Genomic DNA, 26,044 nt, shown 5'->3' on the forward strand with positions numbered 1-26,044 from the left:
TTCTAAAACTCCAGCTGTTTAATAACAAACGCTTCCTCACCCTCACCCCATCACAGCAGCAGGAGAATCACAGGTCCAACCCAGGGGGGAAGGGGGCGCTGCAGAAAGCCAGGGGAAACGGAAGCAGCCGGTGAGGGGCTTGGTCAGGCCCCTACCCTCGATGTCACTGACTTCTGGGAACATCAAGTTGGGCTGGGCACAGAGGCCTCTCCTCTGCCCAGCCACCAGCAGGGAGCTCCATCCAACGGAGGCTGGGGCTCCAGCCAGAGAGCGTGAGAGGAAGCCAGGGCCGGAAGGGGAGGAAGGGGATGAAAACAGAAGAGACTCTGGTCTGCCACCAAGCCTGCGTCCTCCGGCCTGCCTATGCCAAGTCCAGCTGCCGGGAGCGGGCCTCACCCATCAAGAGGCTGCCACCACTCACACTGGCCTGGCCTTCTTGGCCTTCTTCTGAGACCTCACAGCCTCATCGTGGGCTTTCCGCTTCTCTGCCAGTTTGTTGGCCTGTGAGGAGAAAGGGGGGGATCAAGCTGTGATTGTGGGGTACCTCTCCTCTTCCCACTCAAGGCTGTCCCTTAAAGGCAGAGCTTCCAGGAAAGCTAAATAGGCAAATGACCAGGAGGAAAAATAACTGAACAACCTCAGGCAATGAAACAAGCTTTTACCTTTGCTTTTAGGGCTCTATGATCCAATGGGCCCATAACAAGTTAGGAGGATCCCAGGCTCCCAGAGCTGGAAGCAGTTGCCCCATTTTTACCTTCCTCCTTGGGGAAGCTGGATGCCAATCAAACCTTCACCAGGTTGCTGGGGAGGGGTCTTTCCCCTGCGGCCCATTTGGCAACATCTACTACAAAACATACCTAGGCCTTTCAACCTGGCAATTACATGCCCGTGAATATACCCTGCAGAGACTTCAGAGGGAGGCAGGGATGTGCTCAAGGGTGTCTTCTAAGAATGACTCAAAATGAAAAACTAATCCTATCTAGAGAACAGGTCACTTGTATGAGGTCATAGCCAAGAAATTCACCCTATGGTTAAATGAAAAACACACTGCAAAACAACCTGTATGCAGCATGATGGCTCTAAAATCCCATGTTATTACACACACAGAAGAAACTGAGGCGCTGTTACTACACATCACCCCAAAGGCAGGACTGTGAGCCACTCCCGCATCACCGACTATAGAGTTCTGCAAAGCACTTAAAAAAAAAAAGTTTTTTTACAATGAGCATCTATGGCTTTGTGAATAAGAGGAAACAAAATAGAAACTTAATCTAAACCTCCCACAGTCCCTCCTGCTTTATGCACATCTGTTAAGTGGTCGTTTGTGAAAGTGGGTCCTGAGTCTACTGGGACACCTCTGTCCCCAGACGTCAGTACACTCAGAAAGAGCTGGGTGTCAGAAAGGAGACTGAAACTCTGAAGAAAGCCCAGGCACAAGCTGTTGACACCAAGCTGCCCATACAGGCCTGGGTGGGGGCCCCAGGGGCTGGGCCAGGCCAGGCCAGACGGGTAACCTCAGAAAAAGGCTAAGAAAGGGCCCGGAGTCTGTGCAGAGGAGAGCCAGTCAGCCCCCAAGTTCACCTGTGCAGCCACATCCGGTGGCCACATCTGGAGTCTCAGGCGGGTGGTGGGGACTCACCTCTCGGATTTTGCGCCTCTTGCCAAACATGATCTTGTTATAAAGGTACTTCTCCCGCTTCTTCATCATCATGATGGCTAGGCGCTTGGCTTCATTCTCCTCCTCCTGGGCCAGCCTCTGCTTGTCCTCCAGCTTCACGGTGCCTTCCATCACTCTGGGCCTCTGGGGACACAGGGTGGACACTTGTGGATGGTGGGTCCCCCCACCCCGACCAGTCCCCTGGCTCTTGCCCTTCTAGGCCGGGGCTGGCACCGAAGATGGCCAGTGTGGCTGCTTCCCAGGCTGTGCCCCCCCGTCAGCCTCCTAGTACCTTCCCCTCCATCCTCTGCTCCTCCAGGGCTGTCAGCCGGGCCTCTTCTTCCTTTTCTGAACCAGCCTCTGCATCTTCTTCCTCCTCCTCTTCATTTTCTCCCCCTTCATCACCATCACCATCATCGTCTTCCTCCTCATCCTCCTCTTCAGATTCACCCATATTTCCTATAAAAGGGCAATGACTGCTGAAAGCCCTGAGAGCCTCCCCTTCTCCCTGCAGACCAACAGCTGGGCCCAGGCACCATGCTCTTCAGCCACGAAGACACTCCAAAGAGAGTGCACGGCTGTCCCAATTGTGGCTCCTCCTGGCACCTCTCCCCACAGCCCCAGCTGCCTTCGGAGGAAACTCCAGGTCCCCGACCCTGAGCTCTGCCACCTCCTACGTAAATACCCATGACAACTTCCAGACCGCTCCTGCTCGGTCACTCTGCACATCAAGCAACAGCTGACTGTAGGACAGACTCGTTCCCTTCTCGTAAGCCTGACTCCAAAGGTTGGTTTAAAGGGCCTTGTGCCCCTACTGTCCCATTCTCAGGAACTTGCCACCTTTGTAGCCAAGGAGGGAAACAATGAGATGAGGCCAAAGCCAGCCCGGAGGAACCTATCCATCCCATCGCCTGGCCCGCTCACCTGGGTGCTCTCCCCGCTGCAGGGCCAACAGCTTCAGCTTCTCGGGAGGGACATAATCTCCTTCCTTCTCCGACACGAAGGGCGAGAGGTGTGGAGGCAGCTGCACTCCGGGGAAGTAGTCCGCCACGGGGAGGAGGAGCTGTGCATTCACACAGTCGAACACCCACTGGGGCTGCACATAGTACCTGGTGGCAGAGACAGGTCATGGAAGCAACCTGAAGCCCCTCTGCATCTGGGGCTGGAGACAGACCTCCACCCCCAGAAACCCAAACAGATGGAGAAGGATGAGAGCACTGCGGACCTACCTGCCGATAACAGGTGTCTGCTGTCCAGGCCGGTCCACGATCTGGTGGGTGATGCAGGAGTCTGTGACATCATACGTGGCCCCAATGCACAGAGACTGGTCCCAGGACACATCGCCCCCAAAGCTCCTACAGGCACAGGGGGAGAGCACAAGAGTATTCAGCATGAAGCGCCAGCATGAAGGTGGCCCACAAGCTCCCCCTCCTAGGACACACCCGTGCCCTCCCCCCACACCGGGATCTCCCCCGCCATCGGGCCGACACCTCCAGTGCTGGCCCAGTGGGGGCCGGCCCTAAGCCGGTGAGAAGGTGGTGCTAGCTGCCCAGGGGGCGAGTGCCACCTGCGTGCTCGGGCTGAACGCTCCGCACGCCCACTCCAGTGAATGTGCAGCACACGCCTGAGGCGTGGTTGCTGCCACCATCCGAGGTCACTGCGGGCATCCAGGCCAGGACCCAGCCCAGAGCGGGGCAGAGCCGCTGCCGTCAGCTTCCCACCTGATGACGAAAGCCAGGGCCTCGCGGGGCACCTCACGGTTGAGGAAGAACTTCAGGCCCTCAAAAAGTTTCTTGTGCTTTTCCTGTGCCTCCAACTCCTTCCTGAGGCCCTCCGCCTGCGCTGTCGTCTCCTGCCACAAAAGAGGCCGTGCCACCGTTGGGCCTGCCCAGTCCCGCACTGGAGGGCACAGGGCGGAGATGGTCCCCAGCCTCTCTCTAGACCCTTCAGTCCCAAGGCGCCCCCCTCCGCCGGCCCGCAGTCCTCACCCCATCAGCAGGAAACTCATCCACCTCAGCCTCCTCCTCCACAGGCACCACCATGCGGGCCAGACTGGCACCCAACGCCGCCAATTTCTACAGGAAAGAAGAAGGGTTGCCGCTTACAGGTGGGAGGTCTTGTCTGGGAGCATGGTCACGGTGGGGAAGGGGGAGCAGTGACAGTTCTAGGACATCAGTGGGCTTGGGTTCCAAGAGCAAGCCCCGAGCCCACCCATCTAGCCATGCACAACCCCACCCCCAGGCCAGTGACCACCCTTCTGCAGGGGGATGCAGGACCAGTGCTCTGGAAGCCTCTCTCACCTCCATGGAGCTCTCGGAGTCCAACGCATAGGTGTCCTCACTGGCCTTCGCCTCTATGTGGACCTGACCCTCCAGCTGGGAGGCAGGGGGAAGGTCAGAGGGAGAGGATGCCAGAGCCCCCGCCTCCATGTGGGGAGAGCAGGGCCGTGGCCCCTGCACACTGAGAAGGACCTGGGCTGGGCTGGGCTGGGCCCTACCTTGGGTGGGTAGTGCAGGTTGAGCGACTGGTAGAGGCGGAAGTTGACGAAGCCCAGCAGAGTGGTGTAGAACTCGGTGAAGGTGGCCATGACCCTGTAGTCAACGTCTGTCGGGTGCTGGGGGGCACAGGGGACCCATTGGCAGTGAGGGTGCAGGTAGAGGGGAAAGACGGCACTGATGACCCCCATGGGAGGGATTCCAACCTGCCCAAGGCCCCTCCATGGCAGCCCTGCCTTCAGACCCCTGCCCCATGAGAAGGGGCTATGTGGCATGTCCCACCACAAGCACTTTGGGGGAGGCTCTGGACAGGGTTCCCCAGGGTTAGGGGCATCCTGAGGCCAGTGCCAGATCCCCAAGCCATAAAGGGGAAGATGAAAGGGACTGGCTGGAGCTCCCCTGCCCCTGCCCCAGTTCCCTACTCATCTGGCAAGTCCCAGCTCAAACCAGACTTGGTCACAGAGGCGGCCTTCCAGGGCCAGTCTGGTCAGAGCTCATCCTTCTCCATGAGTCATCCCACAATCTTCATTTAACATCTTCTCCGGGGCTCGCCTGCTAGCCTCCCCCCATGCCTAGCCCCATCACCAGCCCAGCTGGCATCTGTCGGCCTGGGTGGATGGAACTCAGCACCCTCACGCCTTGGCAGGAGGCTTGGGATGGACACTCAATTCAGCGACCCAGTCTCAGGCCCATGCCAGAGACAAAACTACAACTTGAGGACCCAGGACAGGATGGGACAGCTGCCTGACTTGGTCCCAGGAAGCTCTGGAGAAATGGCAGGAGAAAAGCTGCCTGCCTGGGGCAAAAGCACACGGCTACCCTCGAGAGCTGCCAACCCAGTAAGTAGGGGACATGATAGGGCTTATCTTTGCCCTTGAGGAGTTGATAAAGCAAAACAGGGGAAGGATCTGAGAGCCAGACAAAGTGTCTCAACTCTTGAGCAGCATTGCCCCCCACAGCCAGGGAGGCTAGCCCAGCCCTGTTGACCCCCTAGGACCTGGATGGCAGAATATGCTGAACAAGGTCAAAACTGGTAATGATCACAACGTCCCTTTTATGCCAGGCATGCCCATGACCTTGTGCTGTTTCTCTATTCTGCCATTGGGCAGTGTGGGTATGAGGGTGCAGGGACCAAGAGGTGCTCCACCTGTGCCCCCATTCATACCTCCGTCCTTCCAAGAGCATCTGCTAGGGAAGCATCTGAGAATTAACTCCATAACTCCATTTTCTTTCTTTCTTTTTTTTTTTTTAAAGATTTTATTTATTTGACAGAGAGAGAGACAGCGAGAGCAGGAACACAAGCCGGGGGAGAGGGAGAAGCAGGCTTCCCGCGGAGCACGGAGCCCAATGTGGGGCTCTATCCCAGGACCCTGGGATCATGACCGGAGCCGAAGGCAGACGCCTAACGACTGAGACACCCAGGAGCCCCAATAACTCCATTTTCCACAGCACAGCGCTAAGCAGGGTCCCATCACCCCCCTTCCCAGCCCACCTACTACCTGCCTGGATCCTACTTTGAGGAGCCCAGCACTAGCTGCTCAGGGGAAGAAGGCAGAGGAGGGCCTCAGTAATGACCCAGGACCGGTCCCCCATCCTCCGGCTGAGAGGAAGTAGTGGCAGTGAGCTGGCCAGGGAGGAAGGAGGAATGGGCGGCCTGTTCCCTTCCCCCAGGGCCAGCTGTGTGGAGGCTGGCCTCCACAGGGCCCTATTCACCACCCGGAGGACATACAAAGACCAGTCTGAGCAGCATGGGGGTGGAACATCAGAGAGAAGGAAAAAGAGGAAGAGCTAGGGAGGAAGGAGACATGGCAAGAAGATAGGAAGGAAGGAGGTGGAGAGGAGGGATGGACCGGGGAAGAGGGAAGGGCCATACTCTGGCCAACAGGCCGGCCCCGGAGAGTGGGAAGAGGGGACTGCTGAGGGCCAAGTCGCCTCTCACCCACAGACTGCAGCCTGCCCCCAAACATGTCCGCTACCCTGCGGTCAGAGTGGGTTCTGGCCTTGGACCCCCGCCAGCCCAGAGTAAAGGGGAGGGGCCCAGACCCCCAGCTCACCCTGCAGTACCTGATAACCTGGTCAGCAAACAGATTGTCCAGCCAGGCTGGTGCATCTGCTGCTCCAGGCACAGGCAGGAGACCAGGCCACATGCAGGCCCACAGGATGACAAGTCAGGCAGAAGGACAGCCTGGCCCAGACCATGTGGGGGACTAGAGGCTAATGCTGCCCCATGTGGAGGCAAAACCAGGATTTCTCTCTGTGAATCCCTGCCCAAAACACCCAGCCTAAACCAAGATAAATAGGAAGTAGTGCCATGGGCTAATGGCTTCTCATATACTTACACTCCCCCACCTCAGGTCCCCCAGCCTTGAGTGGGAGTAAGGGGAAGCTGAGGAGTTAAGCACAGCAGCTTGGCCAAGGTCTGGCAGCCACTAGTGGGAGAGCGGGACGATGACCCCAGGGCTCTGAAGGTAGGGCTGGGCTCAGCTACTGTCCGAGCTTTGGAAGCTGCTCACTGCTCACTCAGCAGTCCCAAAGGACCAAGCACCAGGCACTTGGAAGGATTTTTTTCCTTAAATCCTCAGGACAAGACTTAGAAAGTGGAAACACATCATTCATTAACTAAGGCACAGAGAGATGCAGGAACACGTCCAAGGGCACCCAGCTGGGGAGGACTGCACACAGGCTGGCTCCGGCTCTCACTATGATGATGTGTGGTACATTCCTCACCCCACATCCTACCCTGGCCGCACTCGGGAACCCAGCCCATGCTGGACTATGCAGGACAACAAAATCCCCCCTCTGCCCAAGTCCTTATGTCTGTCTAGGAGCCAGAGAAAGAGCAATGGCCCAGCACAAGCCCCCGCCTTCCTCATGGGCATACTCACGTCATGGGAGAAGGCATAGGGTGTGATCCACACGATGGGCTGCCCCAGCACCTCGGCCTGGTAGTAAATGCCTTTGATGGACAGGAAGACCTGGAGGGAGGGGACAGTAGGGTGAAAAGCACTGGGAGGCAGGGCAGGGAGCAGAGTGGCGGCCCCTCCCCCCGGTGGCCGTGGGCTCACCTTGCGCAGGGCGCGGGCAGCTATGACGTAGTGCAGGAACTCCACAGTGAGCCGGCGGCACAGCTGAATGGTCTGCACGTGGCACTTGCCAGTCCGTGGGAAGGTGGAGAAGAGGAAGCACATGGAGAGGGCATCATCCAGGTCCCGCAGAGCGTCTATGAATGTGGGGTACCTGCACGGCCAGGAGGGCAGTGCTCACAGGCTTGGTCAACCTGGGCTCCAGGCGGGGGGGCCTGGACTCCTCGTCCACTCTGTCAGTCACGCCAGAGGTCACCAGAGTGAGTTATGTCTTGTCCCTCATCACCCAGCCCTCTTTCTAGTTTGCAGAACCAATTGGAACCAAAGGGTAAAAATGTTGGAATTTTTTCAGTCCTAGGCCAAGAAAAGCCAGAGCAAGAAAGCGCTTCCAGGAATCCTGTGACAAGTGAGGAAGCTGACGAGAATGAGCCGTCCTTGGCAGGATCCATTACTGCATGGTTGCCCTGCTGATGGATGGGGGCCTGGGTCATGGAGAGGACACTGGAGTATGTATAATGACACCTCATTCCAGTCCCAGTTGTGGCCCAGGATGGGTCACTTGGCCTCACCCAACCCCAGGGATTTCATTTGGAAAATGACATTGCTGGACCAGACTGTTGGTTTAAAATCGGGCTCCTGTAGCTCCCTGGAAACGCCTGGGGACAAGTGGACAGACAGGGCCTCGGGCCTCCCTTCCCTAGCCAGGGCAGTTGTCGGAGCCTCTGGCACCCAAACTGCCTTCCAGGAGGCTTTCTTTTGCAGAAAGCGTTCCGCTGCTTCAAAAAGGGACTGTGAAAGCCATGAAACCAGAGATGGCCAGGGTCCCTCCAGCCTAAGGTGGCATCACTCCCTGCAATACGCCAGGAGGAACCTGCCAGTCTTCAAACCACACCGAGACAGAACAAAGGCTGCAAGGGACCTCTCCAAAGACAACAGCAGGAGGGGCATCGGGTCTTCTGGTGCTCAGGCGGAAACCTCAATGGGCCCCTCTGGTGCCTCCAAGTTCCCTCTACACCTCACACACAAACCCACCAACCGGGCCAGGACCTTCGTAGAAACAGCCCCAACTATTTCTGAGCCACCTGCTTTTTTATAGGCAATGGCGGGGGGGGGGGGGGGGGAGGGGGTGACACAGATTTGCAACACCATAACCACACTGCCACCTGGTGTGGACATGAATCCAGACACTTGGCTTTTTCCTAGTGCAAGTTTTGCATTTGCTCCACACGTGCTCGGAGGAGGACGTGCTTGGAGCAGGAACTCTTCTTGGGTCGCCCAGCTTGCAGGCTGCAGAGCTGTGGTGAGGACACCACATGTCAGGCTCCTAGGCCAGGGCTCTCTCCATGCTAGCCCACGGCTGGCCTGACTCAGTGGTGCCAAGTCCATCCAGCCTGGAGTGAGTATTTCTAGGCCGTCAGCCCCCAAGAGAAGATGGACATTCATTAGCCCAGGGTTTCTGAACCTTACCACCACTGACAATTTGGGCCGGTTGTTCTGTGTGGTGGGAACTGTCCTGTGCACTGTAGGGTGTTTAGCAGCTTCCCTGGTCTTTACCCATTACACACCAGTAGGACTCCTTCCCCTGCCCCATGTCCAAATCATGAGAACCACAAGTGTCTCCAGACATTGCCAAATGTCTCCTGGAAGCCAAAACTGCTACTGGTTAAGAACCACTGACTTAGCCAATGGATGAGTGGGACTACTGAGAAGGCTGGACAAGAACACTTAAGATCAGAGGCACCCACGGGCGCCTGGGCTCAGGTCATGCTCCCAGGGTTCTGGGATTGAGCCCGGCATCAGGCTCTCTGCTCAGCACGGAGCCTGCTTCTCCCTCTTCCTCTCCCTCCCGCTCCCCCTGCTTGTGCTCTCTCTCTGTCAAATAAATAAATAAAATCTTAAAAAAAAAAGATCAGAGGCACCCAGCCATGTCTGCCATGTTTGCCCCATGTGCCTGGGGTGCAATCCCAGAACTCTGGATCTCAATCACCACAGGGCCTTTGCATCTGCTGTTTCTGCTTGGACCACACTTCCCTTGGCTGGCTCAAGTGTCTGCCCCCAGACACCTACTCTGACAAACCTGTAGGTAACATATATCCCCCCCAGGTCCCTTCATGCAGTTAGCATCCCACATGGTACTTGCTGTGACTTGCAATCATTCTAGCAACTTGTTTGTTTTTTTTGGTCTGCTTCCTCCAAAAGGATGCCAGCAACTTGAGCAGGATCCTGGTCTTAGTCTCAGTGCTAGGACTGAGTCCCTAACTTACCGCTCCTTGACAATGTGGTCAAGTTTGTAGTTGGGCTTGTTGTCCTTCAGACGTTCCACAGTGTTCCACTCACTCTTCCCATAGGCCTTCCGGAGCTTCCGGACAAACACCTGGGAGAGAAGAGAGATCGCTGATGCTGGGGCCAAGGGCTCCTGGAGACCCCTCTTCCACCAAAGAGGGACACACGCGGCGGGAGGACTCTCAGGGCCTCCTGAAGCTGACCACAGCTGTCTGTGCCATCTGATCCCCTCAGCTGGGACGTATAAAACAGTAAACTCCAAAAAACATCAAAACTGACCCACACGGATGAGCAGAGCCAGCTTGGTGCACCCCTGTGATGGATGACCAGAGATAACCACTCAGACATGCTGACTCCACTACACGTTTACATGAAAACATAATGTTTTCAGCTCTAGTTTCCAACTGAGGTGAAGCGACCTGCCGACAAGGCAGCTCAGGGCCAGGAAAGCTGGCCTCCATTCTGAGCACCAGTCTGTGTGGGCATGAAACAAGCCACAGGTCCATGTTTTGGGCTAGGTCACACAGGAAAATACAGCTGAGGCCAGGCATGGGCTCAGAAGGTCCTCCACACCAACTGATGTCTTCCCTATAAGTACTTTTGGTCAGGCCTGCCCTTGGTGCTCTTCAGAGGCTCTAAGGCTACCTCTGCTGAATAGTCAAGATAGCCATTTCCCACAACAGGCCCTCTTCCAATGCAGTGAGTTTAAGTAGTTAAAAGAACCCAGCAGCAAAACAGAACAAGCCACCTACCTCCTGGACTTGAGTAAGAGGGCCAGCAGCAGGTGCTGGCCAGTCTCCTGTGGCCACCAGGTGGCGCCTCACCCCTCCCAGCCCAGGACTCAGCCTGGCCCGGGGGCTCCACAAAGGCTTCAGTAACAGCAGTCTACTTTCAATTATCAGCATTTGGTCTGAGGTTTCTGTTTTCCCTGTGGCATTTGAGCAGTTAATGGTTTCCATTTATGGAATGGAAAGCTTGGTCTCCTGGGAGCAATTCCAGAAAGAATTTTAAAAGGAGCAGTTTCGGGGCGCCTGGGTGGCTCAGTTGGTTAAGCGACTGCCTTCGGCTCAGGTCATGATCCTGGAGTCCCGGGATCGAGTCCCGCATCGGGCTCCCTGCTCGGCGGGGAGTCTGCTTCTGCCTCTGACCCTCCTCCCTCTCATGCTCTCTCTATCTCATTCTCTCTCTCAAATAAATAAATAAAATCTTTAAAAAAAAAAAAAAAAAAAATAAATAAATAAATAAATAAAAGGAGCAGTTTCTTTGGGCAGAGACTACACCAAAGAGCCCCTGAAATAGTACCATTTTTGCTTCAAGGCAATAAGTTTACTTTGCAAAAGAACCAGGGAAAAGGTACAACAGGTAAAGCATTAATCATTTGCCAGGTTCTGTGCACATTTCCACATGGAATCTCAGTTAATCCTTGAGACATTCCTTTGAGGCTTGCTCAGAGAGGTTAAACAATCTGCCCAAGGTCAGTTGGTGGGTCACAGAGCAGTGATGGACGCCATCCGGACCCTAGAGCCCCGGCCTTACCTTGTATTCCCGGAACTTGTTGACGATGGGCTCATGGAGGAGGAACTTGATGTCTTTAAGAAGGTAAAAAGTTCGGGCCGCTGTGGAGCCCTTATTAACCTTCTTCTTATGTTTGGGTTCATGGGGATAAATGCCTTTCAGGATACACAGCCGCCTGGAAGATAAAGGCCATTCCTTCTATCAGTAAACGTGCTGAACCCTGGCCACACCAAGCCTGCAAAACAGCAGTGAACAGGGAAAACAGGGGCCCTTGGAGAATTCATGTCCCTGTGCAGGATCTGACAATCACAAGTCCCCGAAAATCACCTAACGTAGATTGTCACACACACCAGAAAAGAAACAATCAGGATGTTGACAGGGGCCAGATGGCAGGTACCCCTTTTAGCAAAGGCAGTCAGGAAAGGCCTTGCTGAGAAACTGACATTTCAGCCATATAAAAGGTAGAGGGAAAAGCATTCTGGGAGGACAGAGGCTGTAAGGGTAGAAGGTGCTGGGTGACTAAAAGTGGGCCACAAAACAGGGCCCACAGGCTGTGGAAAACTATGGATTTGACTCTACGAGGAGCTGAGAACCTCTAGCTTCAGGATCAGAGGTCTGTTCTGCCAGAAGGGAGGGGATGGGTGACAAAGACCCAGCCAGAAAGCAGCAACGCACTGTAGCAGTGAGCTCATTCTGATGACCCAGAGTGGCACGACCCATTCTCCAGCTTCTCCACAGACCCACCCCTGGCAAAGCATAGCTCATTAAAGCAAAACCAGACTAGAAAGAGGAGGGCTTATCAGAATTCTAGACAGAGTTTGTGGCAGTGCAGGTAAGACAGGGATGCAGCTGAGTCTTCACCATCACTGAGTGTGACTCACTGCCCGGGCACCCCCCGTGGTTCCCCTATTCCACCCTTCCCCAACCTCACCTGAAGTCAGCCAGGCTCAGCTGCAGCTTCTTCCGGGCTTTGTTTCGGGTGATGTAGTTGGTGGCAGAGCCTCGTTCATACTTGGGGAGAACAAAACCAATTAACCATTAGCAGTGATTGCTGTGATGACATCAATCTCTGGGCACGCATCAGGCCAGAGGCAACAATCACTGTGGACAAGTAGCCAAGAGGCTTCTGGGACAGGAAATGCTATAGGGAGGGAGTCCACGCGCCTGAACATGCTCTCCTGCACTGTCCTTGCAATAATCAGTGTAAAGGACACACACATCTGCATGATGCTGGGGACAAGGTTGCTATGGATCAGGTGCTACGCCAAGCACTTGGTAGTAGCTCTAAGTATTGGCCATTATAATTAGTGATTGCCACACATTATTTCATTTAATCCTCACAACACCGTGGCATGGGTGTGATTAAAATTCCCATTTTACTGAGAAGAAACAGGCTCAGTCAAATAACCTATCCAGGTCACATAACTTTTCAAGGGCTGGGATTCAAATGTAGGTCTGAGTCCTCAGCCTCAGTGCCTAATCCCCTAAGCCAGTTTTTTCAACTTTTCCATTATAACCAATCCCTACCACTAGAAGCCTTTTTAGACCGTTTCCCCCCTTAACTGTCCCCTCTCACAGCCCCATGAAATGTTAATCCTGCAGACATACCCAAGATTATTATGTAATGCGGTCTTTTTTTTTTGTTTTAAAGATTTTGTTTATGTATTTTAGAGAGAAGGGGAGGAGGAGAGAGAAAGAGCTCTTGAGGTGGTAGAGGAAGAGAATCTCCAGCAGACTCCTCGCTGAGTGCAGAACCCTGATGACCCTGAGATCACAACCTGAGCTGGAGTCGAGAGTCAAAAGCTTAATCAACTGAGCCACCAGGCGCCCCCATTGAAATATCTAAGACCCCTTCAACTAATTCTTGTTCCCTTGCAGGTGATATCTAGCTGAGAATGCAAGCTCTAAATCAAAGCCTCTCCCCTCCACCATTCATTCATTTAACAGAAAATAAGAGGACCTCTACAATGTTCCTTGTATTAAGCTAGATGCTATGAGGGCAATGAAGACAGAAGGCCTGGTCTCTACCTACCCCCAAGGAGCATACTGTCTGATGCAACCATGTGGGTATCTGTAGTGCCAAGATGCGGCCTCATGTTCCCATCTCTGTATCAATGATAAAGAGAAGCAGTGCATTGTACCAAGAATGTCCTTTCCAAACAAGATCATCCTCTGCATTAAGGCAGCAGGGACCTTGATGGCCAGGTCTAGCTCTAAAGAGATAAACATACAGCCCCTCAAAGAGTATACTTATGACCCCCCACCTTCCGATCACCCCCCGTCACCAAATACAGCCTTCATTTATTCTTTCCTCAAGAAACTGTCTACTGGGGCTACAAAGATGAGCTTCAGACTGCCTCAGAAAGTTAGGTCTTCATGAAAAGTGTTTTCCATTGCCTTACATCACACACACATCTGTCATCATGCTTATCCTTTTAAACATCAAGTAGACAAGTAGTTCTCAACTGGGGTGATTTTACTCCTTGGGTGTGTGTGGGATGGAGGGAAGGGAATTAGGCATTTTGGATTGTTGAGTGCCGCTGGCATCTAGCGTGTAAAAAGTCAGGATGCTACTAAATACTCTATGATGCACAGGACAGCCCTCTCTACGACAAAGGGTTATCTGGCTCCAGGTGCCTGGGTAGCTCAGTCGGTTAAGCGTCTGCCTTCAGCTCGGATCGTGATCCCAGGGTTCTGGGGGCTCCCTGCTCAGCAGGAAGCCTGCTTCTCCCTCTCCCTCTCCCCGCCGCTCCCCCCTGCTTGTGCTCTGTCAAAAAAAAAAAAAAAAAAAAAAAAAAAGCGTTATCTGGCTCAAAATCCTTGTGAAAACCAGCATTAAAAACTGTCGTGATTTGTTTACATAGCTACATCTGTGCTGCAAGGGAAGATTTTCCATTTAATATCTTTGCAATTCCAAACATTAGCACTTACTGGTTGTTCAATAGTGTGTTGGGTTAAACATAAACAGGCAACAGGAACTTTCAATCTGAAGGAAACAGGAGGCAACTACATCTTCCTCACCTTCATCCCTTCCCCAATCTTTTCATACCAAGGTGATTCTCTATACAGCAATAAGAAATCCCTGAAAAACCGACCATGGTACTTCTCCTTTAGTTGAGGCCTACTGCACTTGGAATAAAATCCAAGCTCCTCCTGGTGGCTCACAGGCCTTGCACATCTGGTCCCTGTCTAACCTCAAGCTCACCAAATGCCATTCTTCCCTTAGTTTGCTATACCCCAGCCATCTTGATGTCCTAATTTCTTGCATACAGAAAGCCTTTCCCACCTAACGGTCTTGGCACTGAGTTTCCCCTGCTAGGTTTGCTCGCTAAGCACTCCCATGGCCCAGAACCTATCTGGGATCTTCTGATCTTTCAGATTTCAGCTTAAATGTTGAGTCAGAGAAACCTTCCAACACAACACTAACTAAAGTAAGTATACTTTTATATTCTCCACCCTTATCTTTCACATCACATTTAACAATATGTGATCGTTTTATTTGGTTGTTTATGTCCTTTCCCCGCTAGAAAGTGAGCTCGGGGAAGGCAGGGACCACATCTGATTGTTTATGTTTCCCTCCCCAGTGTCCAGGGCAGGCTCAACAGAGAAGGGATAACAAGTTTTGGAGATGATAAACTTGACGTAACGGTAATGTTTATTACTGTTTCAGTGAACAGTTGTCTTTCGGCCCGGTCTGCATTTGGGGTGAGGCTTTCTTTGGTAACTCCCAACGTTCTTTTACAGCCCTACTCCAGGGCTCTTTCCCGGGCTTCATCGGCCGAGTACTGCCATCCTCGCCCATCCTCGGACCCCTTCTCATAAATGTCTCTCATCCCGTTGATTCCAGCCGTTTCTGAACGCATGAGTGGCCACGGCCAGAAAAGGTGCAGTCCCCTGGCTCCCTCGCTCCCACCTCCCTCCCCACCCCCCTCTCCCCAGCGCCACCCCTCCCGGGGTTCTGCCCCATTCACCTTCTTCTTCTCCAGGCCTCCCATTGCTCCACGCTGAAGGGTCTACGCGCGCCGCGCGGACAGACAGCGCCACTTCCTCCCGCACGGGCCCTGCCTAGGGCCCCCGAGGCCCCCACAGCGCCGGTCTGCGCGGGCTGCCCGATGCGGTGCCTGAGCGAGTCTAGGGAAATATTTGGCTTTCCTCCTTGAAATTTACAATTCAGCTTCCTGAAAAAAAATCACTGAGACCACTCTCTAGAGTTCTTTCTCATCTGTGGGCCTATTACGGCAGTTTTAATGTTTAAACGAACGCAGCTATTCAGGCGTTTCTATAACCATCCTGGTGACGATCGCTCGACTTTATAAGCCCCGTTGCATGTTGGGATGGAGAGTGGCGGAAAGCTTAGCGACAGCGCAGTACCCTCTGGGTACAGAGGAAAGCCACACTCTAAGGTGAGTGAGCGCCAGTGGCGTTGTCACGGTAACGGTTGCTAGGCGCCCTCGGAACTAGGCTCCTCCTGAGGAAAAGCGGCCGCCAGGGGCACTTAGTGAGGCTGGGCTGTTCTCCCCGCAGGTCGCCTGTGGCTTTCCCTTTGGTTCATCGCCTTTTAGGGGGATAAAGTGGATCAAAAGCAGACTTTTTTCCTCAGAGAAGTGTAGTGACCCGAGAGACCACTTACATGTTCTGAGCCTTAGCGGTGAATTGAAAAATGACAAAAGGCGAAGCAGAGCTATAGAACTTGTGGTATATTTTAAAAGTACATTCAGCGCGTTTGAGCTTTTAGTATATACATATTACCTTCCGTATTGTGTTCCTCAAAGGATAATTACAAGGTTTATACAAATATTCACACCACCTTCAGATGGTGTGTGATGTGGAGAACAAAGGCAAAAGAAATATAGAAAAAAAATTAAATTTCCTTATAACGTACAGCCCATTGACAAGTACTTGGGACAGACAAGGTGACCTTCCTCCAGGAGCTCAGCTTCCTCAATGTTAATACTTGGCTAGAAGCAAAAGGCAACCTTAGCTTGACATTAGCTCAACCGCCAGGATCTGTTAAGTCTTCTTTAACATATGAAAATCCCTTTGGAAACTTCTTTTATCTCTACCCACCCCCCACCCCCAAATTATGTTTAGCAATTGTCCCCCAAACATATGGCCCACTGATGTACATCTGAAGGGTCTCATGACTAATATTCTACTAGACAGTAGTAAAAGACCCCTCAAGGTCCTGGAAACCTTGCTTCCAAATTCCTTAGGGACTTAGGCTATCCCTAACCCCCTCCCAGCTTGAAAGTATATAATCAGCCACTCCTCACGACCCTAGTGCAGCTCCTTCTGTCCATGGGTCCTGTCCCTGTGCTTTAACAAAATCACCTTTTTTGCAACATAAAACATCTCAAGAATTCTTTCTTTTTTTTTTTAAAGATTTTATTTATTTATTTGAGAGAGAGAATGAGATAGAGAGAGCATGAGAGGGGGGAGGGTCAGAGGGAGAAGCAGACTCCCTGCTGAGCAGGGAGCCCGATGCGGGACTCGATCCCAGGACTCCAGGATCATGACCTGAGCCGAAGGCAGTCGCTTAACCAACTGAGCCACCCAGGCGCCCTCAAGAATTCTTTCTTGACCGTTCCCTCCAGACGCCATCTCACATCATTTTGGTGTCCCCAACATGTAGCCTGAGTCTTCTCATCTGGGCTCTGATCCTCGGTGCAAACTTGGTAAGTACTTTCTCTTCTTTTACTTTCATTTCAGGGGCTTTTCAAGGAGTACGGTCTTATTGGAACACTTTCATGTCGATTGCTGAGGCTGCGATCTTCTAGCTCATGGTTGCTCTACGGGAAGGAAAAAGCCTGCCTTTTGGGTGGAAGTTAGTCCCCTGGCCGGAATGAAAATAAGACCCAGAAACTTGATGTCCTCTCTTCGTATCTGTCCTTATACAAAGTTGTCTTTTTGGTCGGGGGGGGGGGGCACGGGAGAGCCACCTAAGTCACTAGGTCAGCTGCCAATCTTAAGACTCCTGTGTGAGGTTTCTTCCTCATTGGTCTAATGTGGTCCCCTCCCCATCTCTGGTTAAGCCACTTCTGGCCGTGAGACCTCCATTCGGAGCTAGCCAAAACCAGTACCCACCCAACTGAATTAAAACCCAACCCGGGACATTTCCTAGGGAAGTTAGCTGTAAGGACTACATGCGTTAGAATGTCACTTAGATTATGATGGATTTCCACCTTAACTCTTTTCCATCAATGTCCCCTACTTACTACTTAATTTACAAAATTGGGTAATTTCCCCTTGTAAAACTTTTCTAGTGTTTTCCATGGGTTAAAAAGGACGGGTTCTTTGTGGCAAGGCATGGCATGGCATCTCGGTGCATACACTGGCACCCATTTGTAGTATAGAATGCGATGGGGAAGCAGGGGGACACTAGCATCCGCCTACAGGGCAGGGTGGTGATCATAGTGATATCGTTCAAGGGCTACCTCGGGTCACTTTTGACACCTGGAACCTCTGACGTATCCTTCGTGGGAAGCCCCCGGAAGTCGGGGTGGGGGAGGTGGATTTTCTTGGCAATGGACCGAGAAACTTCCTCAGTTCCCAAGGACTCTCCCTTGGAATGCGTTTTAACCCACTGGAAACAATTAGGATTGCAAAATTTAGGAAAGGACTGATCTTCTGGAACACTGCATGACCTCAGTATAATATAGTTTGTCAGATCTCTTCTGCAGGAAACAGGGCAAATAGACGTAGGTACCCTAGGTCCCTAGGTCCAGGCCTTCATGGCTCAAAATCAGGACCCGGACCTAAGGGCCTCTTGCAGAATGTGTTTGGCCACAAATCAGACTGATAAACTCCCACCTGACATGTTGGATGATCATTAACTAAATAGGCCTCCTCCTGATCAATCCAGGTTGCTGGAAGAAACACAGGCCATCCCTAATGAAGGGGATGCTGATCCTCTCTTACTGATCCTCCCCATAATAGATGTGGGGCTTCTCCCTCATTCATTTCCCAGATTAATGGCTATGATAATTGGAGCTAACTGTGGTTAGTCTACCTTGGGATGGGAACTTTAAGGAATATTCCCCCAGCAGCTGCCGAAACTCCTTTTGTTTTGAGGAAGTTCCCTGTCTTCTGACGCGGACTGCATATTCCCCTGTGTTGGTGGAAAAAACATGGTGTCTGCTCATCTGTCTGAGCTGACAAGCTTTAGAACTGGGAGTCCTCTCGCCTCTTCTACCAACTCCTCCTCCTGTTTCTGCACCACTTTGGGTGCTGCCTGCATAACTAGTTCCTTTTTTTTTTTTTTTAAGATTTTACTTATTTATTCACAAGAGACAGAGAGAGGCAGAGGGAGAGGGAGAAGCAGGCTCCCTGCGGGGAAGGGAGCCCGATGCAGGACTCGATCCCAGGACCCTGAGATCATGACCCGAGCTGAAGGCAGACACTTAACCCAACTGAGCCACCCAGGTGCTCCCATAACTAGTTCCTATACCATCCTCAGTGCCTCTGGCACCATTGGCTCCTCCTCCTACCCTCGCAGTCAAGGAGAGAAGAGCACCTCCTTGGACTTAACACCACCCACTTCAAATTTCCCCACCGGTGCCTCAGGTAAAAATTGACAATGGAGAAAAAATTGATTGACTTTTAAGTGGACCCAGGTGGGACACAATTCAGTATTTAGACTAATTTAAGTTTGTTAGTTTAATTAAGGTAGGTATGTCTTTAGAGTTATCGGCATTAAATATGAAACCTTTATTCTACCAAGGCTTAGCGAAGGTCAAATAAGCTCATGTTATCTCTGTTGCAATTTGTCAGCAAAAAATGACTTAAATGGTGGTTAATTCTGTCTGTCTCAAAGTTTTCATGTGTAATTGTTAAGATAGCTTTCAAAATCTGAAACTTTAAAGTTTTGCTTGGATGATAAATTGGAACTGAATTCATTGGACATCTAAGTCTTTTCCAAGTGAGATAAAATACTAAAGCATTGATTACTGAACATAGGTTTGCGCTTTTGCCTTCTTATTGCAGAGAAACTAAGAATATTTGAGTCTCTTGGAAAACATGCTTTGTGTTTAGTTGATTCATAAATCTGCCATTTAAGAATTCTGGCATAACAGTTCACAGTTGGTTACTACTTAGTTTCCACTGGAGACTGAGGTTTCTAAGAGTTAAAATTCTGCTAAATGTAATTAAGACTGGTGGAAATAAGAAAAGCAACTCTATGTAGGAAAATTGGAGATGCGTTAAGATAGGTACAAGGAATGGGAATACATTTTTATGGAAGGAAAGAGAAAGTAATGTAGTCCTAAAATGAGACTGGCTGTTTGACAACAAAAGGCTTGAGACAGAATCTGAATGCAAAGTAAAGTTGTAGAAGGTTTGTGAGGGGAAATGGAAAGAAATTTTTTATGTGGTCAGGACAAAGATTGAAATGAATGGATTTTAAAAAGTACACTGGTATGGGGTGCCCGGGTGGCTCAGTTGGTTAAGTGTGTCTGCCTTCTGCTCAGGTCATGATCCCCGGGGTCTTGGGACTGAGCCCTGCATTGGGCTCCCTTCTCGGTGGGGAGTCTGCTTCTCCCTCTGCCTCTGCCCCTGCTCATGCTCTCTCTCTCAAATAAATAAAATCTTTAAAAAAAGTACACTGGTGTTAAGACTGAAATTCTGCTTTGTCTCTATTAAAAAGACAAAGTTTTCGGGGCGCCTGGGTGGCTCAGTTGGTTAGGCGACTGCCTTCGGCTCAGGTCATGATCCTGGAGTCCCGGGATCGAGTCCCTCATCGGGCTCCCATCGGGCTCCCTGCTCGGCGAGGAGTCTGCTTCTCCCTCTGACCCTCCTCCCTCTCATGCCCTCTGTCTCTCATTCTCTCTGTCTCAAATAAATAAATAAAATCTTTAAAAAAAAAAAAAAGAAAATGTAAACAAAGTTTTCTCTTTTCTTTACCTGCCCAGGAAAACCAGTTTCCGTGTTTTGTCTTTATCAGGTCTTTGAATAGCTATAATCCTATTTAGGCATGTACTTTAAAACTTTCTGAGGTTTTTGTTTGTTTGTTTGTTTTAAAGGTTGTATTTATTTATTTGACAGAAAGAGAGAGAGCACAAGTAGGCAGAGTGGCAGGCAGAGGGAGAGGGAGAAGCAGGCTCTCCACTGAGCAGGGAGCCGGACGTGGGGCTTGATCCCAGGACCCCAGGATCATGACCTGAGCCGAAGGCAGACGCCTAACCGACTGAGCCACCCAGGCGCCCCCTAAAACTTTCTGAGGTTTTTAAACAAACATCCAACGAAGTCTCTAATTAGGCTTGTTTATTTGGTATGTTATGTTCCGGTATAAGTCATCATTCAATATTCTGATTATTGAAATGTTTTATGTCACAGAAATAACTGAATTTCCTTGTCAGCTACATCATAATGAACTCTCGGATCTTTAACCATGTCCATTTTTTAGTCTTTTGTCATTTATAGTTACTGCTCTTATTCCCTTACAAAACATGTTTCATCTTCAAGGAGATTCATTAAAAGGACTTTTAGGACAAATACAGTTATTTGCTATCTTTAAGATCGTAAAACTGAAATGGCTAAGAAATTCCAGAACTAACTAAAAAGCTGCCTTAGTAACATACAAGAATTAGTAACATGGGACTAAATGACTTGAGGAACATGATTATAGTTTTTAACTCTTGTTTGAAACATTGCTGGTTCCCTAATGTTTGCTCTTATAGATTAAGGAAGATATCTTAAGATAGAAGATATCTATGACTTACAGAAATGTTTATTTGTAAGGGATAAAGTATTCATTTGTGTACATGAAGGGATATATATGTAAGAGATAAACTGTTCATATATGTAAGGGATAAAATATTCATTTGTGAACAAATTGAAATATTTAACTTTCTACCTGAACCCTCTGAAATTCAAAAAATCTCAGTATTTTCTTTCCTAGCAATCATAGTTATTTGCTTAAGTTCAATAAGAATCTGTTCTCCTTGTAACAGGACACCATTGGGAACATTGGTTATTTTACCAAGGCTTTGACTGGAATGCCATATTTGAGAGAGGCATGCATAGACTCAAATATGACCAGATTTAAGGAACTGAGGTTGACATTATGAAACATGGAACCATAAAGCGACTTGGAACTGTTGGCCTGACACCTTGCTTACAGAGTTCCCAGCAGCCTCACCAGGTGCGTAAAGAATGTCACTTCCTGGCAAGTGCAAGAACCTCAGGATATTTTAGGGACCTCGAGAAGAGGAATTTGTCCAAAATACAGGTATTGCAGGCATGTCTGATGACAAGTATTTGGCTTCGCTTCTGGCCCAGAGAGGCTACTAAAAATTCAGTCTAGATTCCTTCTGAAGAGTTCCAGCAAAGCAAATTTTGAAAGATCTGTATGATCAATCACTATTCTTCCTGAGCTTATGTAAATAATTAGGCCAAGTTTGTTAAAATTGGACTTGTTTTTCAAATGAGTTAGGCTTGATTTGGCTATCTTTAGAAATAAGGGTAATTATAGAGAAAAATTATTTCATTAACACACCCTTGCAAATGTTAAATTCTAGTTCTAATGGTCTTTGAATGTTGTTTGCCTAAGCTAGACAATTTGAAGTAAACTTCAGGGAAATTGCCACAATAGCTCATGTATACACAATCTTCTTGTTATTCTGTGGGGATAATAACAGGACCCCATAACCATATGATTATTTGAACAGCTGGAAACTGGAATAGATTCCCCAACAATTGTATATCTCAGCTATCACCTTGACCAATTCTGTGTGGCTGGGATGACAAAATCATTCTTTAAAAGCCAGAGTGTAGGGGCGCCTGGGTGGCTCAGTCGTTAAGCATCTGCCTTCAGCTCAGGTTATTTCAGGGTCCTGGGATTGAGTCAAACATCGGGCTCCCTGCTCAGTGGGAAGCCTGCTTCTCCCTCTCCCTCTCCCCCTGCTTGTGTTCCCTCTCTCGCTGTATCTCTCTCTGTTAAATAAATAAAATCTTTAAAAAAAGAGGCATGGCGAGAGAGGGAACATAAGCAGGGGGAGTGGGAGTGGGAGAAGCAGGCTTCCTGTGGAGCAGGGAGCCCAATGTGGGGCTCGATCCCAGGACCCTGGGATCATGACCTGAGCCAAAAGCCGACGCATAACGACTGAGCCACCCAGGCGCCTCAATAAATAAAATCTTAAAAAAAAAAAAAAAAAAAGCCAGAGCATACCCCACTCTGTGGGGTTAACTATGGACTTATGGAAATAATGGATGGCTCTCATATCACAAATCATTATTCTCCAGGCCACTGACTGGTTTGCTACTGACTGGACAAGGAGGCCCAAAACTAGATGGCTGGCTCCCCAGGCCTAAGGGGACCCAATGGCTTGCAGCTCTAACTCGTGGCCACGACTTCCCCAAAACTGGATAGGCCGCTGTACTCTGGGTTTTGCCTGGATGCACAGACACATTATTAAAACCATTACCAACCCAGCCAACCTTGCAAATTTAAAACAACGGTGGAGACGTTCTGTGTTTAATTGATATGAACACCTAGCATCCTTCTTTAGGACTGAAGGATGTCATTTGGCACATGGAAGCTCTTAATAGGTACACAGTCAAAGCCCTAAATGACACTCAAGATAGCATTTCCCTATTAAATACTGAAATAACACTAATGCATAAAGCAGTTTTACAAACTAGGATGGCATTAGATGTTTTAACTGCTGCACAAGGTAGAACTTATGCTAGCATAAAAACAATGCTGTGTATACATTACAGATTAGCACAAAAATATTTCTGGGTTTCTAACTGACATACTCAAACTGGCACTTTAATTTCAATGTATTGTACGATCCTTGTATGTGGACCACCCCAAATGGAAAGGATCATCCATTGGCTTGAAGTTATGGCAGTAAATGAGTCTTGGCACCAGGTAGGGATGATGTGGGATCGTGGAGCCCAATGGTCAAGAAAGAATTCTTGAGATGTTTTATGGTGTGAAAAAGGTGATTTTCATTAAACAGTGGGGACAGGACGCATGGGCAGAAAGAGCTGCATTCTAAGTGTGAGGAGTGACTGATTATATATATAGGATATATATAGGGTCTTCTATCCTATGGAGGGGAACATGACCTTAGGGCTCCGGGAAGTTGAGTCTATGGGTTTCTGGAGGTCTGATTATTCTCAAGATGGGCTTTCCTTGTAAATCATTAAGACAGTGACAAACTGATGGAGTTTCATGTCCTTCATGACTGTGATCTTTATCAACTGACCATTGGCTTTTTCCTTCTTTTATTCTTGGGCAGTCATGAGTGCCTGAGAAATAGTATAATATCCCACTTGATGAGGGAGCAAAAGGCAAGCTAAGAGCAAAACACAATCTAACAGCCTGAAATCTCTACCCTCCTAAGGTAGGATCTGTGACATTCTTTTTTTTTTTTTAAGATTTTGTTTGTTTGGCAGAGAGACAGAGAGAGAGAGCATAAGCAGGGGGAGTGGCAGAGGGAGAAGGAGAAGCAGGCTCCCCACTGAACAGGGAGCCCAATGCGGGACTCTATCCCAGGACGCTGGGATCATGACCTGAGCCGAAGGCAGCTGAAGGCAGCTGCTTAACCGACTGAGCCATGTGTGACATTCATTCCTCAGGCACTCCTGGCTGCCCAAGAGCAAGGGAAAGGGAAAAACAAATTGTTAACTGATAGAGATCACCGTCACACAGGACATGAGTCTCCATCAATTTGCAACTGTATTAAAAATTACAAGAAAAAAGCAATTTCCAGAAATCTATAGACTGTTTCCTGAACCTAACATCACCCTCCCCTCCACAGGATAGAAAATCTTGTATGATTAGTCTCTCCTCACACTTAGAATGCAGCTCTTTCTGCCCATGGGTCCTGTCCCCATGCGATAATAAAAACAACCATTTTGCACAGAAAAACGTCTTGAGAATTCTTTCTTGGCCATTGGCTCCTGAACCCTACTTCAGACCACATCACCACTCCTACCTTCGGGGGGGGTGGGTATGTGGAGTGTCAGTTTGCCATTTGCCCTCAGCTTGCATTTTCTTATCTCATCAATTTCCCCCTGAACAATTTTGACCCTTAATTTTTTTTTAACGTATTTATTTATTTATTTATTTGAGAGAGAACGCACGAGCAGGAGGAGGAGCAGAGGGAGAGGGAGGGGGGAAGAATCTCCAACAGACTCCGTGCTGAATGCAGAGCCCAAAGGGGGGCTCGATCTTACAACCCTGAGATCATGACCTGAGCCAAAACCAAGAGTTGGACACTTAACTGACTGAGCCACCCAGGTGCCCTGACCCTTAAATCTTTAAGGTTGTTGAAGGCAGAAGTTCTCATCTTCTGTAGCTTCTTCCTGTTGAATAGGAGCATACAGATGTCCCGACCTATGGGTTAACGTTGGTCAGTCAGGGAATGTATAGGGGAGTTACAAAAGGCAGAGGCAGCTGAGTCCAATTTGGACAGCAAAGAAGTATCTCTGTAGGCGGTAAGGACCATCTGTCAATGTGAAATTATTGTAGTGATGGAGTCTGGGCACGAAGCAGAGAAACACTGAAAAGACATGTTAAAAGAAAAAGAAAAAGAAAAAGGCAACAGGTTAGAATTAAAATGGCTATAAGAATGAGAAGGCCAACAAAGAGACCTTAGTAGTTGACCACAGTCCTCCCCTGAACCAGGAACTTAACCAATCATTGAAAGAGAGGGAAGGATTTGTAGAGCCTTAATTTGAGTATTCATAAATTTTTCTTTTAAGATTTTATTTATTTATTTGACAGAGAAAGAGAGAGAGCAGAAGCAGGGGGAGAAGCAGAGGGAGAGGGAGAAGAAGGCTCTCCGCTGAGCAAGGAGCCTGATGTGAGGCTCAATCCCAGGACCCTGGGATTATGACCTGGGCTGAAGGCAGATGCTTAACCAACTGAGCCCCCCAGGCACCCCAGTATTCATAGCTCTTGGTGTCCTGTGACATTTTTGTGATAATCTGGGATGTATACACAGCATTGTTTTAATAATGGCATGTGCACCTCCTTGTGCTGCTGTTAGGACATCTAAAGCCATTCTGAGAATCATTTAAGGCTTTGATTGTGTAGCAGGTGGTGTTAGCTATCATATACTCTGTTTTATTTAGCAAATAATTGTATAAGTAATAAGAGGCACCTTTATGGAAACAAAAAAAAATACAAGGTAAATGGTGGGAGCAAATTACAAACCCAGTGTCTTGAGTCTCGGGTGCTTAAATCTAATTATTTACAAAGATGGGTTCTTGAAATGTATTTTGTCTTTATAATCACCCTCATTTTTATCAAAGATAACCAAATCAAACAAGTCCAATTTTAACAAACTTCGCCTAATTATTTACATAAGCTCAGCAAGAATAGTGATTGATCATACAGATCTTTTAAAATCTGCTTTGCTGGAACTTTTATAAGGAATCTCAGTTAAACTTTTAGTAGCCTCTCTGGGCCAGAAGCCAAGCCAAGTGCTTGCCATCAGACATGCCTGCAATACCTGTAGATGCCAGTGAATTCTTCTTCTCAAGATCCCCCAAATATCCTGAGGTTCCTCTGCCTGACAGGAAGTGACATTCTTTACTCACCTGGTGAGGCTGCTGGGAACTCTGTAAGCAAGGTGTCAGTCAGACTAATATTTCCAAGGGGCTTTATTGGCTTTATAAAGTCAACCTTTGTTCCTTTAAGCTGTATGGTTATGGGGTACCTGGGTGGCTCAGTCAGTTAGGGGTCTGACTCTTGGTTTGGGCTCAGGTCATGATCTCAGGGTTGTGAGATCCAGCCCTGATTCAGGCTATGCCTAAAATTCTTTCTCCCACCCTCTCTGCTCCTCCCCCGGCTCTCTCTCTTCCTCTAAAAATAAATTAATAAAATCTTAACTAAAAAAAGCTGTATGGTTATATCTGAGTCTATGCATGTCTCTCAAATATGACATTCCAGTCAAAGCCTTGGTAAAATAGCCAATGTTTCCAATGGTGTCCTGTTACAAGAACAGATTCTTATTGTACTTACGCAAACAGTTGTAGTTGCTATGGAAAAAAAGAAACTC

General features: G+C 49.4%; 1 protein-coding gene across 2 annotated transcripts; it reads right to left on the minus strand.

Moving 5' to 3' along the window:
* PES1 (pescadillo ribosomal biogenesis factor 1) lies at positions 1-15,147 on the minus strand. 2 transcript variants are annotated; one of them, XM_045887319.3, is made up of 15 exons: positions 15,005-15,147; positions 11,965-12,044; positions 11,055-11,208; positions 9,500-9,609; positions 7,218-7,389; positions 7,038-7,127; positions 4,155-4,271; positions 3,958-4,032; positions 3,646-3,732; positions 3,379-3,509; positions 2,887-3,012; positions 2,582-2,766; positions 1,950-2,116; positions 1,640-1,801; positions 1-501 (listed from the first exon to the last, which is right to left on the minus strand). In XM_045887319.3, exons 1-15 carry the CDS (start codon positions 15,026-15,028, stop codon positions 418-420), a joined length of 1,764 nt encoding a protein of 587 aa, XP_045743275.1. In that variant the 5' UTR covers positions 15,029-15,147; the 3' UTR covers positions 1-417. The 2 variants fall into 2 exon arrangements, with proteins under 2 accessions (XP_045743275.1, XP_064434749.1); XM_064578679.1 differs by lacking the exon at positions 3,958-4,032.
* Positions 15,148-26,044: the final 10,897 nt, after the last annotated feature.

Source organism: Mirounga angustirostris, unplaced genomic scaffold (assembly GCF_029215605.1).
Source record: "Mirounga angustirostris isolate CCGP_5_RB_7025 unplaced genomic scaffold, mMirAng1.0.hap1 SCAF_14, whole genome shotgun sequence".
Classification (NCBI taxonomy): domain Eukaryota; kingdom Metazoa; phylum Chordata; class Mammalia; order Carnivora; family Phocidae; genus Mirounga; species Mirounga angustirostris.

What these genes read in the sequence shown, in the direction of transcription:
- PES1 (XM_045887319.3), bottom strand. Translation starts at nt 15,028, where the DNA reads ATGGGAGGCCTGGAGAAGAAGAAG. An exon ending in GAGGCCTGGAGAAGAAGAAG is followed by an intron (nt 12,045 to 15,004) that starts GTGAATGGGGCA and finishes GTTCTCCCCAAG; the next exon opens with TATGAACGAGGCTCTGCCAC. An exon ending in ACCTGCACTACCCACCCAAG is followed by an intron (nt 4,033 to 4,154) that starts GTAGGGCCCAGC and finishes CCTGCCTCCCAG; the next exon opens with CTGGAGGGTCAGGTCCACAT.